Here is a 19,366-nt window from a genome sequence, read left to right on the forward strand (position 1 = left end):
TTTCCATTGCGAGGACGGACGTTTTGGCAACACCAGGTTATCAAACTCAGAAAAGAAAAACCAGGAAATACATTGTGTTCTTTTTGTTTACTTATTCGTTCACTGTTCTGTGTCTGTCCATCCGTGATCTCTACTTGAGTAAATGTATTTCATACATTCAAGCGGGACACCTTTATGTGGGATAGTTGCAGGAGATACAAGACCTTAGCTTCCTAGTATCATTCTAGGAATAATGCCTGCTATTTCTTAAGGTATTCTGTTCTTAAAATTGTTAAAATCACCTTCAGGAGAGTGGGTAAACATCTTAATTTAATTTCCTCAGTGGCGGACTTGTTCTCTCACGTATACTGTACATCGGTTTCTGTGCTAGCAGCATACTCTGCTTGATCTCGGTCCCATTGCTCTTTACTGGGTACCTGAGATTGTGAGTGGGGCTAATGAAATGTACACATGTTGTCCTGTCCATGTCTTTCTCTGAGGAACAACACCCTACCCTGGTCAGGGTGGGTTTCGGCAATCTATCCACCTTGAGGGCAGCACGGTGGCGCAGTGTAACCCACGGCGCCGAGGTCCCAGGTTCGATCCCGGCTCTGGGTCACTGCCCATGTGGAGTTTGCACATTCTCCCTGTGTTTGCGTGGGTTTCGCCCCCACAACCCAAGGATGTGCAGGATAGGTGGATTGGCCACGCTGAATTGCCCCTTAATTGGAAAAAATGAATTGGGTACGCTAAATTTATTTTAAAAAAATGATCCATCTTGGTTCGGAAAAGGAATAATAACCCATCCATATCGGCAGGGAAAGCAAATAGCATTCTTCCATCTTTAATAGGCAGGGAATAATAATCCATTCATCTTGGTTGGGATAAGGAATGATGATCCATCCTTATTGGTTGGGATAAGGAATGATGATCCTTCCCTGTTGGTTAAGGTAAGGAATGGCAATCCATCCATCTTGGATGGGATAGGGAACGACAATCCGTCCCTCTTGGTTGGGATATGGAGATTGCCAATCCACCTCTCTTGGTTGGGATAAGGAATAACAATCCGTCCATCTTGGTTGAGATACTGAATGACAATCCGTCCATCTTGGATGGAATAGGGAGAGACAATCTGTCCACCTTGATTAGAATAGCGAATAGCAATCCGTCCATCTTGTTTGGGAAAGGGAATGACATTGGTCCAGCTTGCTATTGAGTAAATATCTTATTGAACAGGGGACTTCGGGAAGCACATTGAATGTCCAAGGCCTCTCCCTAACCCAAAGCAAGTGCTTGACTGCAGAACATTGAGGAGGAGGCTAGAGACATTGGGGGTGATCTACCGGCCGCTTCCCACCAGAATCAGAGCAGGAGGCAGCCGGTAGATCCCGGGAGAGCCCCCCCCCCGGGATTCCTGACGGCTTTTACGCCTCGCGAGATCTAACCAGATTGCGAGAGGCGTCGCGATCTCTCACGGTTAAGTGAGTTGAAAAAACCAGCATCAAAAAGCCTTGCTGAGGAGGCCCCGACTGGGCGCCGATTAGTACTGAGGGACCAGGCATACCGGCACTTGGGAGGAGGGGGGTTAAGAACTTCGAACATACAGTGCAGAAAGATGCCATGAGGCCCATCGAGTCTGCACTCACTTCCACCCTATCCCCGTAACCCAATAACCCCCTCTAACCTTTTTGGTCACTAAGGGCAATTTATCATTGCCAATCCACCTAACCTGCACAACTTTGGACTGTGGGCACCTGGAGGAAGCACCCGGAGGAAACCCACGCAGACACGGGGAGAACGTGCAGACTCCGCACAGACAATGACCCAGCCGGGAATCGAACCTGGGACCCTGGCGCTATGAAGCTACAGTGCTATCCACTTTTGCTACCGCGCTTGCTTTTTATGTATGTGTAAAAAGCCTTAGGATTTTCCTTAACCCTATTTGCCAATTACTTTTCGTGACCCCCTTCTAGCCGTCCTGACTCTTTGCTTAAGTTCCTTCCAACTTTCCTTATATTCCACACAGGCTTCGTCTGTTCCCAGCCTTCTAGTCCTGACAAATGCCTCCTTTTTCTTTTTGACGAGGCCTACAATATCCCGCGTTATCCAAGGATCGCGAAATCTGCCGTATGTATCCTTCTTCCGCACAGGAACATGCCGGTCCTGAATTCCTTTCAACGGACATTTGAAAGCCTCCCACATGTCAGATGCTGATTTACCCTCAAACATCCTCCCCCAATCTAGGTTCTTCCAATCTAGATTCCGAGCGATCAGAGGCCCATGAGTGGTCGGAGGCACCTTGACATTGCCAGCCTTACATTCTGACAGTGCCACCTGGGTGCCAGCCTGGAACTGTGAGGATGCCCATGTGGCACTGCCAGGGGGTCAGGCATGTGCAAAGATGGCATATTTCCTGCGCAGGGGAATTAGGCCCGCGGTGCCCTGGTGGTGGTGGTGGTGGAGGGGGGGGGGGGGGGGGGGGGGATTCGCGTGCCCCTCCAGCAGGTAAATTGGGATACAGTAGTCGTGGCTGGGGGTCGAGAGATTGGGGCGCCATTAAAAATGGCACCCTGATTTCTTCCTGCACCTTTGTGCAGGAAATGACGCTGCGCGTGGCCTCAGGGGGGCTTTCCCGCTAAGGCCCAAAATAGCAACAGAGTGACGTAGGACAGCGGGGTCGCTCCCGGCACTTAATGTTGCCCGGAAAGGGCTCTGATTTTTTTTGGTTAGATCGCGCCCGCTTATCTAAGTGACAGAGGCGACAATGAGGCAGCAGGAAGGAGAGAGAAGAAAATGTTGAGGGGGAACAAACCCTCAAGGTGCAAAACATCCAGGTTTACCACCAAGATCGACGTTGAGAGAACATTGCCGAATAATGTCCGAGTCACCAGTAAGAACAGAACAAGCAAGCCCTTTACTCTGGACATGACACACTTGGGGCACACTGGCACTGCTGCCTCACAGCTCCAGGGTCCCAGGTTCGATTCCCGGCTTGGATCACTATTCTCCCTGTGTTTGCGTGGGTTTCCTCCGGGTGCTCCGGTTTCCTCCCACAGTCCAAAGACGTGCAAGTTAGGTGGATTGGCCCTGCAAAATTGCCCCTTAGTGTCCAAAATATTCGGTGTTACTGGGTTACGGGGATAGGGTGGAGGCGTGGGCTACAGTAGGTGCTCTTTCCAAGGGCCGGTGCAGACTCGATGGGCCGAATAGCCTCCTTCTGCACTGTAAATTCTATGATTCTATATCTAGGAAACTAGAGGGAAGGTTAAAGGATTAAAGTGTTGGAAGGACAGAAAAACCTGCTCCACAGTTTGTAAAATGTAATTGCACAGAAGAGCAGAGGATATAGGACGGTCAGCAATGTGATGCTTTGCAAATAGATTTCAGAGGGAAAAAAAGCTTCAATGCTAATTTTTCTGGGCACAGTAGAAAAATAACGAGTTCTTAAATGATTCCAATATAACCTAAAACACTTCCAGATGGGAAAGGTCAACTCTGATAGCGTAATTAAGTGTAATGTGTTTCAATTAGAGATTTGAACTCTGACCACAACAAAATGGTTCAACTCTCATCTTGATGAGAAAATGGAGTTAGTTTGTGTTAACACAATAAGGGTGATTTTATTATAATGACCTCCCGGTAAGGAGCTTCATCTACCAGAGAATGCATTTTGATTTCAGTTCCTAACCCTCAGCCCATCCGTTTTAGGGAGCCATTTACTGCATTGGGTTCATTGGCGAAGGAGTGTGAATTTATAACATTGGACTCGATTTTCCCAGCCCTGGGTTTGGAGGAGAGCCTCCTTGTAAATAAGGGGGAAGCTCTGCTGGGACAGATGCCTGATTTTTTCCCAACACCATGGAGCTTTCCCAGGTTTGGGAATAGAATGAAGACCAGCTGCCCACTCAGTTTGAGGGGATTTTGCGGGTTCATGGGCAATATGCCATTGGTGAATCATTGAATCACAGAATTTACAGTGCAGAAGGAGGCCATTCGGCCCATCGAGTCTGCACCGGCTCTTGGAAAGAGCACCCTACCCAAGGTCAACACCTCCACCCTATCCCCACAACCCAGTAACCCCACCCAACACTAAGGGCAATTTTGGACACTAAGGGCAATTTATCATGGCCAATCCACCTAACCTGCACATCTTTGGACTGTGGGAGGAAACCGGAGCACCCGGAGGAAACCCCACGCACACACGGGGAGGACGTGCAGACTCCGCACAGACAGTGACCCAAGATGGGAATCGAACCTGGGACCCTGGAGCTGTGAAGCAATTGTGCTACCCACAATCCTACTGTGCTGCCCTAAATCAGCAACCTTCTGCCACATGCGGAAATGGCCAAGTCATCGAATCCCTACCAAGGCCATTTGGCCCATTGATTTTGCACTGACGCTCTGAAAGAGCACCTACCAAGGCCCACTCCCCCATCTTATCCCCGTGATCATGGCTAATGCTCCTAACCGGCACATCTTTGGAGGAAACCGGAGCACCCGAAGGAAACCCACGCAGACACGAGGAGAACGTGTAAACTCCACACAGACCGTCACCCGAGGCTGGAATTGAACCCGAGTCCCCGGCGCTGTGAGGTAGCAGCAGTGCTAACCACTGTCTCACCCTCTTTGGCAGAGCAAGAGGCTCCATGCTGCAAAGAGGGAACTGTGTTCATGATGAGCCACAATTGCTGCCCAGATTGATGCACAGTGCAAACAGCTTGTATCTGGTGCTAAACTCTGGTGCTAAAAGGGGCAGGACCTGAAAGATCAGGGCCTGAAAGGCGAGGTTCCTGTGTGCGTGTGCGATGGCCTGAACCATCACATTGGCATCGGGCACCCTGATCTCTGTAAAGCCATGCTTGCCGGTGTGTTTAGGCCCCACCCCTCTCAGTGCCATTGCCAATCATGCATCCTCCGACAAAAAAATGACTAAGTGTGGGAAGATCGCGATGGAAATCGCACCGGAACAGACAGCGCAATTTGCACCCATTTTCAATGACCAAATAATGACCGAGGGCGTGAGTTTTCCACCGCGTTGCACCCCGGCGCTGATCCCGTTACACCACGTACATCGCGGGAGAGGAACAAATCAGGCTTTGCGCCAGCCACAAAAGCAGACCCGAGTCACGTGACCTGCAGCGCGGCCTCACCCCAGGGGCCGGTTAGTGCTGGTCTCCACAAGCCCAGACGTGATGGCTACTCCGGGGGTCTCTGAGGCCATTGGAGCCCCTCGGGAGGCTGGGAACAAGACAGGACAGTACCCTGGAAAACCCGTGGCATCCAGGAACCCTGGATGTGCCAATCTGGACAACAGAACGACCTCCCTCCCCATCATTAAATGTCCACGTCCCCCTCAAGTGAACATACCCTACTATGGGGCCCCCCACATTTAAGGTCACCCCCCCTTTCAGTCCCCCCCCATTTAGTATTGCCCCCACCTCCACTCCCAGGCTCCCCCCCTCGTTCACACTCCCACCCTTCGTACCCCCCCCTTCATACCTCCCCTCATACCCTCCTAATCCCCACCCTTCATAACCCCTCAGGCTGTCCCTTCACTCCCCCTTTAATGGGCATGGCCCCCCTCAGGCCCCATCTCTTGGCACTGCCCCATGGCACCTCGGAACTGCCCCATGGCACCTCCAGGTTGGCACTGCCAGGGTGTCAGGTTTGCACTGTCTGGGAGCCAAGGGCAGTGCTTCCCTCAGACCACCGGGGGCTCCAATGGATCCTGAGCACCCCTATCCCCTTGCAGCGTAATCGCAAGGCAAGGGGAATTTAAATTGAACCCAGTGCCACTATTAATGGGACAAAATTACATGTTTGTTTTTATAAATTTAGAGTACCCAATTAATTTTCCCAATTAAGGGGCAATATAACGTGGCCAATCCACCTAGCCTGCACATCTTTGGGTTGTGGGGGCTAAACCCACGCAAATACGGGGAGAATGTGCAAACTCCACACGGACAGTGACCCAGAGCCGGGATTGAACCTGGGACCTGCACCGTGAGGCAGCAGTGCTAACCACTGTGCCACCGTGCTGCCCTCAAAAATAATCCCGTACCAGCCTCCCCGAACAGGCGCCGGAATGTGGCGACTAGGGGCTTCTCACAGTAACTTCATTTGAAGCCTACTTGGGACAATAAGCGATTTTCATTTCATGACATGTTAACAAACTGGTTATTTGTATTCTTTGCTGAACTGTATATAATGTACACCACAATGCACGGCCCTCTGCATCTCCCAGTATCTGCAAACGCTCCAAGACTGAGACTATTTTCAAAGAAGGGATTGTAAAAGCCCGACATTAAATGCTGCCACATGCAAAATTCCGTGGGAATCTGTGCCCATGTGTAAACCTTGAGAGAATGGACTCAATTAGACTTGCCCTCATTACCCAGCAAACACTTGTTTTCTCGGCAGTAATCGCAAGTTCAAAGAAAACCCCCAGAAAATTGACCTGATAAGGAACCTCAGCTGCGCTCCAGTGAAAGGTTTAAGTTAAGAGAGTGAAAATAAAAGACTCTGGAGCATAAATAACTGCCTTCTGGCAATTACATTTTCCAAGATCATCTTCTGGATTTAAGTGACCACCACGAAACAAACGTTTTTGGTGGGCTTTTTTGGGAATTGTTGTGATCGAGGTTCAGTAGGAGGCAGACCATGAGGGCCACTTTCCAGACTTAATTTCTTCTTCCTTTTCGTTAAATGGAAATTTTTCTGCTTATTTTCTGAGTCTGACTGGAGTGAGACGTCACCAGTCATCGTGTCGTACTGCAGGGTGCACTGAATAAAGATCATTTTATCGTTAATAGTGGGGAACAGAGAAATGTCAGAGATGCTAAATCAATGCTTTAAAATGGAGTGGCACGGTAGCACAGTGGTTAGCACTGTTGCTTCACAGCTCCAGGGTCTCAGGTTCAATTCCCGCCTTGGGTCACTGTCTGTGCGGAGTCTGCACGTTCTCCCCGTGTCTGCGTGGGTTTCCTCCGGGTGCTCCGGTTTCCTCCCACAGTCCAAAGGTGTGCAGGTTAGGTGGATTGGCCATGCTAAATTGCCCTTTATTGTTCAAAAAGGTTAGGTGGGGTTACTACTGGGTTACGGGGATAGGATGGAGTTGTGGGCTTAAGTGGGGTGCTCTTCCCAAGGGCCAGTGCAGACCCGATGGGCCGATTGGCCTCCTTCTGCACTGTAAATTCTGTGCTATGATCTATATTCATGTTGAAGCCTTGCTTAAATACCTTAGATGGATCTTGGGGTTAGTTTGAATGTTCTCATCAACTTAAGGGAAGTTAGTGCTGGAAGAAGTGCCAAGTTTTGAATCCAGTCTCAGCCTCCAGCACTTCCAAGTCAGGCTTAAATTTGTGTAAGTATAAAATAAAGTTTTGGCCTTACTCTACCCCGGTCTTGTGGTGCAGCGGGTTAGCGCCCTTGTCCCTGAGCCACGAGCTGCAGGTTCAGATCCCACCCCTGGGCCTGATGGCCAAGGAAGGTGTGTTCATAATGCAGCCAAACAAGTTGAGTGTGCCAAATCCTTCCTAACACGCCAATGGCGGTGGTAAGACTGGGAGAGACACCTGGTCTTGCGACGGACTAGCGGCCAGTTCTGGTAATTACTAGCTGTGGAAACAAATAAAAGTCTGGCTCCACGAGGTGTGGGAAAGTTTACTTCAACGTTTACTTCTAATCTGTTCTCATTCACCTGTTTTATAAAGCAGCTGTGCTTACTCAGTTACTGATTGGCTAAAAACCAGACTCTGTTTTAGACCAATCAGGAAACTAGTTAACATGACTTTGTTCCAAACCATTCCCTTCAAATTGGACCCAGCATTGGAGACCCATAAATCCGTGGAAGCTGCTATTTGTTTGGGATAGACACAATAACTTTAAGGGGGAAATTCAAACCTGCTGCAGGAAAGTGGGGCGTGAATTTAGGGAGAGGCAACACGACAGCAACATTTGGAGACCCGAAAGGGAATTTGGTAATGGAATGATAGTTTGCAAAGGCAGCAGGGCCAGGCTTGGATGTGTGAGGATTAGATGACGACTGAGGTTTTGAAAGTGAGAGGGAAAATAGCTGAGGAGAAGGAGCCATTTACAATGTCGCCTCGCGTGGCCCAGGAAAAGAAATAGAGTGGTAAGAGGTTTGGTGAGAATGAAGTCAAGGGAGCAAGTGGTGAGTCGCATGGAAAGATTTTTTAAAAATAAATTTAGTGTATCCAATTCTTTTTCTCCAATTAAGGTGCAATTTAGCGTGGCCAATCCACCTGCCCTGCACAACATTTTGGGTTGTGGGGGCGAGACCCACCCAAACACGGGGAGAATGTGCAAACTCCACACGGACAGTAACCCAGAGCCAGGATTGAACCCGGGTCCTTGGCACCATGAGGCAGGAGTGCCAACCACTGTGCCACCTGGGTCACATGGAAAGATGTGCAGACGGGGGAGGGGGGGTAGAGGGGCATGCGCAGGTCACTGCTCCCCAGCAGAGGTTGGCACCTCCCCTGGCACAATTGGTACTGTTTCAGTACCTGGCTGTTTCAGTCTGTGTCAAGGGGCAGGCCCTGGGGAGCCCAAGTGGGGGGGGTGTTTCCATTATGTGCGGTAGGTTGGGGGGGGGGGGCAATGCCACGGCCTTTGAAAGAGGAGTGATAGGGGAGCGACCATTGGGTGAGGGAACTTGCAATCCCGGGGGAAAAGGGGGGCAACTGGCATTATGGGGAGGATGCTGGGATTTGGGGAGGGGACCTGGTATTGAGAGGGGACCGGGCATTGAGCGGGACACCTGACATTGTGGTGGGTGGGGGGGGGGGGGGGGGGGAGCTGGAAGTAAGGGGGGGGGGGTCGCTGATAATACTCAATTTTGCCCAGCGAGGGTGAGATACGGATCACGTGGACTCGCGCGATCTCGTGAAATCGTTCCAGGCATCACAAAACATGCGAGAGGCTTTTCGTGCGATTTAACAGCCTCGCTGCATCATCGGGTCGGGCACGACCAGGCCATTAGATCATATCCGTTACTTCCGACTGATTGAATAGGTCGTCTGTCTTTCGAACATCTCCCCTAGTCAGTGTTAACCAGCTTTGCAAAATGTCTTCCCCTCCTTAAGAGTCCATGGGCGGGATTCTCCCGTACTGGGGGGGGGGTTCCCGGCAGGACAGAGTGGCGGGGGGGTCCCCGGCAGGACAGAGGGGGGGGGGTCCCTGGCAGGACAGAGTGGCATGAACCACTCCGGCGTTGGGCCGCCCCAAAGGTGCTTCAGGGGCTAGGCCCGCCCCGGAGTGGTTGGAGCCCCGCCGGCTGGCTGGATAGGGGCCTGGCACCACGCCAACCGGTGCTGAAGGGCCTTCACCGGTCGGCGCGTGCGTGGGAGCGCCAGCGCATGCTGGCGTCATCCCCGTGCATGCACACAGGGATTCACTTCCACATCAGCCATCGCGGAGGACCACAACGGCCGATGCGGAAGGAATAGAGTGCCCCCATGGCACAGGCCTGCCCGCGGATTGGTGGGCCCCGACCGCGGCAAGGTCCCCCCGTGACCCCCTGGAGCCCACCCTCGCCGCCAGGTCCCACCAGTAAGGGACGTACTCTGATATACGCCGGCGGGTCCGGATATAGGCGGGTGGGACTTCGGCCCATCACGAGCTGGAGAATTCAGGCGGCCCCGGCGCCCATTGAGTCGCGCCGGACCCCACCATTCTCCGAGGCGGGCGCTGCGACTCACGCCGGGCCGGTTTTTGGGGGTGCGGGAGAATTAGGAGGATGGTGGGGGCGGGATTCACGCCGACCCCCGGCGATTCTCCCACCCGGCGCGGGGTCGGAGAATCCCGTCCCATCTTTGGCAGACACTCCAAATAAGCTCACACAATAATAGGTGTGCTTGTTGGTAGGAAGTTTGTGATTTAATGATTGTGCCCGGCCACTGTGCTGAGATATTTTCAATGTCTGACTCATTAATATATAAACTCTTCTGGCTGCAGGTTTGTAAAGGAGAATTTGAAACTTGCAATGAACCCACTTCAAAGTAGCTCATTTTGAATTGAACTTCCTGTCCAAAAAGGTTAGGTGGGGTTACTGGGTTAACGGGGATAGGGTGGAGGCGTGGGGCTTATGTAGGGTTTTCATTCCAAGGGCCAGTGCAGACTCGATGGGCCAAATGGCCTCCTTCTGCACTGTAAATTCTATGAATCTGGCAGGGGAATGGAAGCGAAGCACACTTCTGGACAAGTAAACTGACCAATGGATGGCAAAGATTAACGGGAGACAATGTTCAGACCATTAAAATGGGCCAAAGTACAAGAAGTTCAAACTATCCGATAATTCAGCAGCCTGACTTGGTGAGAGTGGAGTGCAGAACTGCCCAAGGATTTTGCATTGTGAAGAATATGCCAGAAAAGCGTGTCCAACATCAGAAATGTTTAATTAAGACCCCACTTTTTACACATATCTAGGATGCTGAACAGACACAGAAAGATGTTTCTAGTTTCAGTGATGGGATTGTGGTAGTATGACTAGGGGTATTACGGTACCTGGGAGTGTGAGCTGCCATTGGTGCAGAGGGCTCGCTGCCCATTGACCCAGGTATCGTGTTCTCCGTATTCCTATTGGCTAAGAGGAAGGTAGCTCCGCCTACGAGGCGGGGTATAAGAACCCGTGTTCCGCAGCAGCCAGGCCATTTCTGTAAGTCTGCTGCCGGGCTCACTTCTTGCTAATTAAAGCCTTTCATTTCGGACTTCACCTGCGTTTCGTGTCCATTGATTGTGCATCAGGGATGAGGGTTGTGTACCTGCCAGTGGACTGCTAGAGCTTAAAATAATGAATAATTATTCCACGATCCAGTTTATATGGTCATAGAATTGATCATTTTTACCTTTCTCGTGCTAATGGACCTCTTTTGGAAAATCACATCAAAGTAGGTTGGTGACTTTGACTTGGTGACTTTGACTTAAGCTTGATGTGCTGTTAAGTGACAGAACTTCAAATCACCTGCCATGAGAATGAAAGATACCTCAATGTCCCGGATGCTCCTTCCTAGATCCTAGACTTGGGGCAGCAGGGTAGCATGGTGGTTAGCATAAATGCTTCACAGCTCCAGGGTCCCAGGTTCGATTCCCGGCTGGGTCACTGTCTGTGTGGAGTCTGCACGTCCTCCCCCTGTGTGCGTGGGTTTCCTCCGGGTGCTCCGGTTTCCTCCCACAGTCCAAAGATGTGCGGGTTAGGTGGATTGGCCATGCTAAATTGCCCGTAGTGTCCTAATAAAAGTAAGGTTAAGGGGCGGTTGTTGGGTTACGGGTATAGGGTGGATACGTGGGTTTGAATAGGGTGATCATGGCTCGGCACAACATTGAGGGCCGAAGGGCCTATTCTGTGCTGTACTGTTCTATGTTCTATGTAGACTCCTCCAACTCCTCCCTGAATATTCATTCAAATATTTGTTTGATCAGAGGCACTAAAGACTGCCTTCCTATCCGAACATCTGAGGGAAACTAACTCTTTTATAGCATAGTAGGCTACTGATTGAACACAAATATGTTTTCCCCATCTTTGGCTGAATGGAAGAATAACCATTGTATCAGCCCCAACAACTTGGCTAATAAATGACAATTCACCAGAAGTAAAGGTTACACTATAGCATGAAGCCAATTCAGTAGATTTCACTTGGTTACAGATTTTGAGTTTATCCCCTTGAATCCAAACATAACAAAAGACGCAACATTGCGCTCACTCTATTAATCATACCAAACCATGGCCAGCATTTGGTTCACCTAACCACTGAGTCCTTAATTATGAATCTCTATTTCGCCAAACCCAGAACTGAGGAACTGGCCAATGGACCCCTCCGAATCAATCCGCGAACCGAGCAATCCGTCAAACATCAGCGTCCCCTCAGGAAGCTGATCCCAGCCAACCAGCCAGACTCAATCGTTGATAACTGTACAGATCGGCGGGCAGCACGTGGCGCAGTGGTTAGCACTGCGGCTTCACGGCGCTGAGGTCCCGGGTTCGTTCCCGACTCTGGGTCACTTTCCGTGTGGAGTTTGTACATTCCCCCCCGTGTTTGCGTGGGTTTCGCCCCCACAACCCAAAGATGTGCAGGCTAGGTGAATTGGCCACGCTAAATTGCCCCTTAATTGGAAAAAATGAATTGGGTACTCTAAATTTATTTTTTTATAACTGTACAGGTTGTTAGCACGGTGTGCTACTGGGGAGATCGACACTAAAAAAAGTATTTCACAAATTGGAGCAAGTAGGTGAAGATGTCTAACCGACACGATGGCGTAAGGAAGAAATCAAAACACAGAATATTCTTATAGAATGTTCTCTATTGGTTAACCGCGTTGGCCGTGTGGGTCTGGATTACCCACGACTGACTCCTGCAGAATCTGGATTCCACCTCAGATCAGAGGCACGGATCTGGGGCGGGACTCTCTGACCCCCCGCCGGGTTGGAGAATCGGCAGGGACCGGCGTCAATCCTGCCCCCGCCGTGTCCCGAAGTCTCCGGCACCAGAGATTGGGCGGGAGCAGGAATCCCGCTGTGCCTGTCGTTCCCCCCCCTCCCCCCCCCCCCCCGGGGCGATTCTCTGGCCCACGATGGGCCGAAGTGCCGCTGCTGTCAAGCCGGTCTCGCCGGCGGGAATCAAACCACCTACCTTACCGGTGGGACCGGGCAGCGCGGGCGGGCTCCGGGGTCATGGGGGGGGGGGGGGGGCGCGGGGCAATCTGGCCCTGGTGGGGTACCCCCATAGTGGCCTGGCCCGCGATCGGGGCCCACCGATTGGCGGTGGGCCTGTGCCGTGGGGGCACTCTTTTCCTTCCGCCTTCGCCATAGTCTTCACGATGGCTGAGGTGGAAGTGACCCCCTCCCCTGCGCGTGCGCGGGGATGACGTCAGCAGCCGCTGATGCTCTGGCGCATGCGCGGACTTCCGCAGGCCGGCGAAGTCCCTTCGGCCCCGGCTGGCGTGGCGCCAAAGGCCGTTCCCTCCGGCCGGCGGGGCGTCAACATTAGGGGCCTAGCCCCTCAATGTTAGGACTTGGCCCCTAAAGATGCGGAGACTCCCGCACCTTTGGGGCGGCCCGACGCCGGAGTGGTTCACACTACTCCATCCCGCTGGGACCCCCCACCCCGCCGGGTAGGGGAGAATCCCGCCCCTCAACTTACGAATAAGAAATTCAAAATAATGGGGCTCATGATTTGAACTCCGACTCATCAAGACCAATGCAAAATTGTTCCTTTTTTCACCGAGTCTCCGACTCGCCGTATGATCGGAGCCGTCAACTGTTTCTCTCTGCGCAGGTGTTGTCAGACCTGTTGAGTTTATCCAGCATCTTCTCTTTTTATTTGAAGTTTTCTTTCACTGCCTCACGTTAAGTTATTTTCTATCTAATTGCTGGTTGGCACAGTTCAGTATTTCCTCTCTTTCAGCTTTTGCTCGAAATGATCTCAAGGCCAAGATCTGATTAAATGAGCGTTGCTAAAATGGGCATAGAAATGAGCATCGAGGGGTAGTGAGGTGGTTCAGGAATGGGATGGGGGGAGGGAAGAATTCAAAATATAGATTGATCTCCCCTGGAATTCTCTGATGGGTCGAGCAGTGTCCCAGAAAGCTTGGAGATGTCCCTAATCACCTGTCTAGGAAAGAAAGAAACAAGGAGGGGTGGAAGCTAGAAATAGGAGTTATACTGCTATTAAAACCAAAGAGCTAGACAGCCACTAAAGTTTGCGAATATCAGACATGTGTGTTGACACATAATAATAATCTTTATTAGTGTCACAAGTAGGCTTACATTAACACTGCAATGAAGTTACTGTGAAAAGCCCCTAGTCGCCACATTCTGGCAACTGTTCAGGTACACTGAGGGAGAATTCAGATTGTCCAGTTCACCCAACACCACGTCTTTCGGGGACTTGTGGGAGGAAACTGGAGCACCCGGAGGAAACCCACGCAGACACGGGGAGAACGTGCAGACTCTGCACAGTCAGCGCCAGGCCGGGAATCGAACCCAGGTCCCTGTTTCCAGCTGTTCTCACCTGCAGGAGCTTCTCGTCCCGTCGACGGTGAACGCCCAGTGCGGGGTTCCTGGTGGCAGGGGGTGTACAGAACGGGAAACGCCGTTGACAGCGGCAGGATCAGATGATCCCGCCATCGGCCAATGGCAGGCCGCCCGCGAATCATGCCACGGGGCACGCGGAAAGTCCCGCCCATTGACTGTGCCATCTTGTGTTACTGTCACATTTTAACGCTCCTTTCTCCATCCTCTCCACTCGCTATCCACTGATGTCAGTTCCAAAAATCTACAAAAAACTCTTTTCTTGACTTCCATGCAGGACTATTGGCTTTCCTTCCTTTACAAACGGCTGGTGGGAACCAAAGTTCTCACTGTTCAAGTGGCAGGCCTACAGCGGAAACCTAGGCCCGGGCGAGTGATACGGGACAAGCTGAGGATCTACGCCCACTGCACACATATCCGCAAGTAAGTCTCCTTTGGAGTGTCTCTGCTCGTCATTTATTTTTTTTAAAAACGCCTCCAAACCCGATGCCTTTCAACTGCCCTGCAAGAATAATATCAAAGGAATAGAAGGTATGCCAAAGACCAGGACTAAAGGCTGTTGGATTACTCTGAAGACTAAGTAAATGTATGCCACTGTTGACATCTGGAGCCCTCTGTTTTACATCACCCCACACCCCCTCCACCCCGGTCAGATGAGCGCAGCCATCAAAGAGCATCATAGTATTTTTTTATCTTGTCAGAGGGACAGAAGTCGCTATTGTTCCGGCTTCTCTGAAAGTAATTTTCCGACAGATAAGTGTCCCAGAACTTTCAACGGTACCAATGACATGAATGAGCACATCGGATGATAAGTGATGTGCATTAAAGCTAATGGCTGCTCCTTCTGATAATTTCCTTGTTCTGTCTCTCTGCCATAATTAATATTGTCCTTTGCCCTACGTATTGAGTATCTGTCTTAACTCAACCCATCTGGAAGACGACAGGTTACGGGTTGGGGGGGGGGAGCCTCAGCCCACCACCTTATTTTCTGAGGAAGACAGAGCTCTCCAGAGAGTGTGTAGGTGGTTCTCTGAATCAAAGACTACTGTGCAGTCCTATCATTTAGGCTGGGATTATTGGCATGAAATCAAACCTTTCCTCAAACCTTGACTGCTGAATAAAAGAGATGGATTAATACCTCCGGGCATTAGAACATAAAAAGCTGGTGGCACGGTGGCACAGTGGTTAGCGCTGCCGCCTCACAGCGCCAGGAACACGGGTTCGATTCTGGCCTTGGGTGACTGTCTGTGTGGAGTTTGAATGTTCTCCCCGTGTCTGCGTGGGTTTCCTCCGGGTGCTCCCATTTCCTCCCACAGTCCAAAGATGTGCAGGTTAGTTGGATTGGCCGTGATAAATTGCCCTTAGTGTCCAAAGATGTGCAAGTTAGGTGGGGCTGCAGGGGAGTTAGCCTAGGTAGGCGCTCTTTTGAAGGGTCAGTGCAGACTCAATGGGCTGAATGGCCTCCTTCTGCACTATAGGGTTTCTAAGGGATTCTATGGGAAATAAGACATTCGGCCCCTCACCAATCGATGAGATCTTGGCTGATTCAATGTTGACCGCACATCCGTTTTCCAGTCTGTTTCCCATAACCCTTGACCCTCCTGTTGTGGAAGCCACCTTGCTCAGCCTTTAATATATTCCGTGACTTGGCCGCCACAGCTCTCTGGGGTAGACGTTCACAAGCCTCTGAGAGTTGGAATTCCCCCTCATCCCATTTCAAATGCGAGACCCCCTCATTCTGATACTATGCCCTTTAGTTCTGAATTCCACCACAAGGGGAATCATCTGCTCAGAAACTATGAGTTTCAAGAAGATCACCTCTCATTCGTCTGAATTCCAATCAGTGTGGATCCAACCTGCTCTTGTAATCCCTAAGACAACCCAGGAATCAGCCTAGTGAAACTTCTCTGAACCGTAAGAAGTCTTACAACATCAGGTTAAAGTCCAACAGGTTTGTTTCAAATCACTAGCTTTCGGAGCACTGCTCCTTCCTCGGGTGAATGAAGAGGTAGGTTCCAGAAACATATATATATATATATAGACAAAGTCAAAGCTGAAAGACAATGCTTTGAATGCGAGCATTTGCAGATAATTAAGTCTTTACAGATCCAGAGAGAGGGATAATCACAGGTTAAAGAGCTGTGAATTGTCTCAAGCCAGGGCAGTTGGTAGGATTTCGCAAGCCCAGGCCAGATGGGGGGGGGGGTGAATGTAATGCGACATGAATCCAAGGTCCCGGTTGTTCGCTGAACAGAAACTTATAGCCAAGTTCCGCACATGAGTACGGCCTCAACCGGGACCTTGGATTCATGTTGCATTACATTCATCCCCCACCATCTGGCCTGGGCTTGCAAAATCCTACCAACTGTCCTGGTTTGAGACAATTCACACCTCTTTAATCGGGGGATACCCCTCTCTCTGGATCTGTAAAGAATTATCTGCAAATGCTCGGATTCAAAGTATCGCCTTGCATCATTGACTTTGTCTGTATATATGTTTCTGGAACTCACCTCTTCATTCACCTGAGGAAGGAGCTGTGCTCCGAAAGCTAGTGATTCGAAACAGACCTGTTGGACTTTAACCTGGTGTTGTAAGGCTTCTTACTGTGCTCACCCCAGTCCCATGCCGGCATCTCCACACCTTCTCTGAACTGTCTCCAATATAAGCCTCTCCTTCCTTAAATAAGGAGACCAAACCATATGTAGTTTCCGAGGTGTGATCTAACTCAACACCCTGTGTAGTTGTGGCAAGGCTTCTCTCCTTTCATACTCCATTCCCCATGCAATTAAGGCCGGGATTTCCATTGGTACATTTCCATTGGGGCTAGTGCAATGCTACTGCGGTTTTGGACGAGCTGTGCAGAGGGTCATGCCCAGCGTTACCTATCCCTCTTATAATTAGCCAATCTGAGATACACCTCGGAAGGGTAGCAGAGAACAGAGGGAGCGAGGGAAGGAGGAAGGAGAAAAACATCAAGTTGCTGCTCCCATCCTTTGTGATCAGTGCAAAAACAGGATTGGAACGGTCACTTTCTTCCCCTTGCAAGGAACAGATAAGTGGATGCAGCTGGGTTGCAGAGTCGGCTTCATTTGTATTTAAACTCAAACCTTCAAAAATTGGGGATGTGGTTGCTTTGGAAAAAAAAATCTATTTGTTCTGTAATTACTATAGATCAATCAGCACTGAATGTGTGATTTTAAAACTGAGCCAAAAGATGGTTTTGGGCAGCACGGTAGCACAAGTGGCTCGCACTGTGGCCTCACAGCGCCAGGGCCCCAGGTTCGATTCCCCGCTGGGTCACTGTCTGTGCGGAGTCTGCACGTTCTCCCAGTGTCTGCGTGGGTTTGCTCCGGTTTCCTCCCACAGTCCAAAGACTGCAGGTTAGGTGGATTGGCCATGATAAATTAGTGTCCTAAAAGGTTAGGAGGGGTTATTGGGTTACGGGGGTGGAAGTGAGGGCTTAAGTGGGTCAGTGCAGACTTGATGGGCCGAATGGCCTCCTTCTGCACTTTAGGTTCTATGTTCTATGGCAATTATTGAGGGGCGCGATTCTCCGCTCCCCACGCGGCGTGGGAGAATCGCGGGAGGGCCCCCGACAAAATTCACGCCCCCCTGGCGCCCCCCACGATTCTCCTCCCCCCCCCCCCCCCCCCCCGCTCGGAAGAATCGCCGCTCGCTGTTTTTCACGGCAGATTGCGATTCTCTTGACCCGGATGGGCCGAGCGGCCTGCCGTTCCCGACCGTTTCACGACAGCGGCAACCACACCTGGTCGCTGCCATCGTGAAATGGGTGAGATATGCCCGTTTGGGGCTTGTGGGGGGAGTACAGTGGAAAGAGCACCACGACTGTGCTCGGGAGGGGACAGGCCCGCGATCGGTGCCCACCGATCGTCGGGCCGGCGTCTCAATCGGACGCGCTATTTCCCCTCCGCCGCCCCGCAAGATCAAGCCGCCACGTCTTGCGGGGCGGCTGAGGGGAAAGACGGCCACCGCACATGCGAGGGTTCGAGCTGTCAGCATCGTGACGTCAGCCGCGCATGCGCGGGTTGGAGCCGGCATTAGAACATAGAACATAGAACAGTACAGCACAGAACAGGCCCTTCGGCCCTCGATGTTGTGCCGAGCAATGATCACCCTAATTAAACCCACGTAACCTGTATACCCGTAACCCAACAATCCCCCCATTAACCTTACACTACGGGCAATTTAGCATGGCCAATCCACCTAACCCGCACATCTTTGGACTGTGGGAGGAAACCGGAGCACCCGGAGGAAACCCACGCACACACGGGGAGGACGTGCAGACTCCACACAAACAGTGACCCAGCCGGGAATCGAACCTGGGACCCTGGAGCTGTGAAGCATTGATGCTAACCACCATGCTACCGTGAGGCCCCAATTAGGTGACATTAGGCGCGCCGGCCGCGTCATTCTCGGCCGAGATTTACGGAGTGCCGCTCCTAGCCACGCCGGGAGGGGAGAATCGGGGGCGAGGAGCGGCCTCCAAGGCCGTCGTGATACTCGGCCGAGTTCATGACGGCCTTCCCGATTTTTCCCGGGAGCGGAGAATTCCGCCCAAGATGTTTATTATATATTAGGATTGCAAATCTCAAGCCATGTCCTTCACATGCTTTAGTTTAGTTTTTCTATTGGTAAATTTGTAAAATTATCAGTGAGAAATGGTTTCTCTTCCATTTCTACATGCTGAATAGAGTGTCACTATGGAGAGCTCCAAATCGTGACGTAAATAGCCTTACACTCAGAGAGCACTTTACCGTTGCAAGCAATGCCTTAACATAACGGTCGTGCCAGCCATTTTATTACCAGCAGGTCCACTGAACAGCAATGAGAATTCATAGAATCACAAAATTTACAGTGCCGAAGGAGGCCATTCGGCCCATCGAGTCTGCACCGGCCCTTGGAAAGAGCACCTACTTAAGCCCACTCCTCCACCCCATAACCCAGTAACCTCACCTGACCTTTTCGGACACCAGTCCACCTAACCTGCACTTCTTTGGACTGTGGGAGGAAACCGGAGCACCCAGGGGAAACCCGCGCAGACACGGGGAAAAAGTGCAAACTCCACACAGACAGTCACCCGAAGCCGGAATTGAACCCGGTTCCCTGGAACTGTGAGGCAGCAGTGCTAACCACTGTGCCACCGTGCCACTTTTATCTTTTAGAAATTTAGAGTACCCAATTCTTTTTTGCAATTGAGGGGCAATTTAACGTGGCTAATTCACCTACCCTACACATCATTGGATTATGGGGGTGAGACCCACGCAGGCACGGGGAGAATGTGCAAACTCCACACGGACAGTGTCCCAGGGCCAGAGT

At 51.2% G+C, this 19,366-nt stretch overlaps 1 protein-coding gene across 1 annotated transcript in view; it reads left to right on the plus strand.

Annotated features, from left to right (window-relative positions):
- The window catches only part of hpse2 (heparanase 2), a 279,913-nt gene that overhangs the window by 216,895 nt on the left and 43,652 nt on the right, over positions 1-19,366 (plus strand). Inside the window, exon 10 of the mRNA XM_038822233.1 lies at positions 14,307-14,452. Within this exon, the coding sequence (XP_038678161.1) occupies positions 14,307-14,452 (146 nt within the window). The remainder of the gene's footprint in view (positions 1-14,306; positions 14,453-19,366) is intronic.

The sequence above is a fragment of the Scyliorhinus canicula genome, chromosome 16, assembly GCF_902713615.1.
Source record: "Scyliorhinus canicula chromosome 16, sScyCan1.1, whole genome shotgun sequence".
Lineage (NCBI taxonomy): Eukaryota > Metazoa > Chordata > Chondrichthyes > Carcharhiniformes > Scyliorhinidae > Scyliorhinus > Scyliorhinus canicula.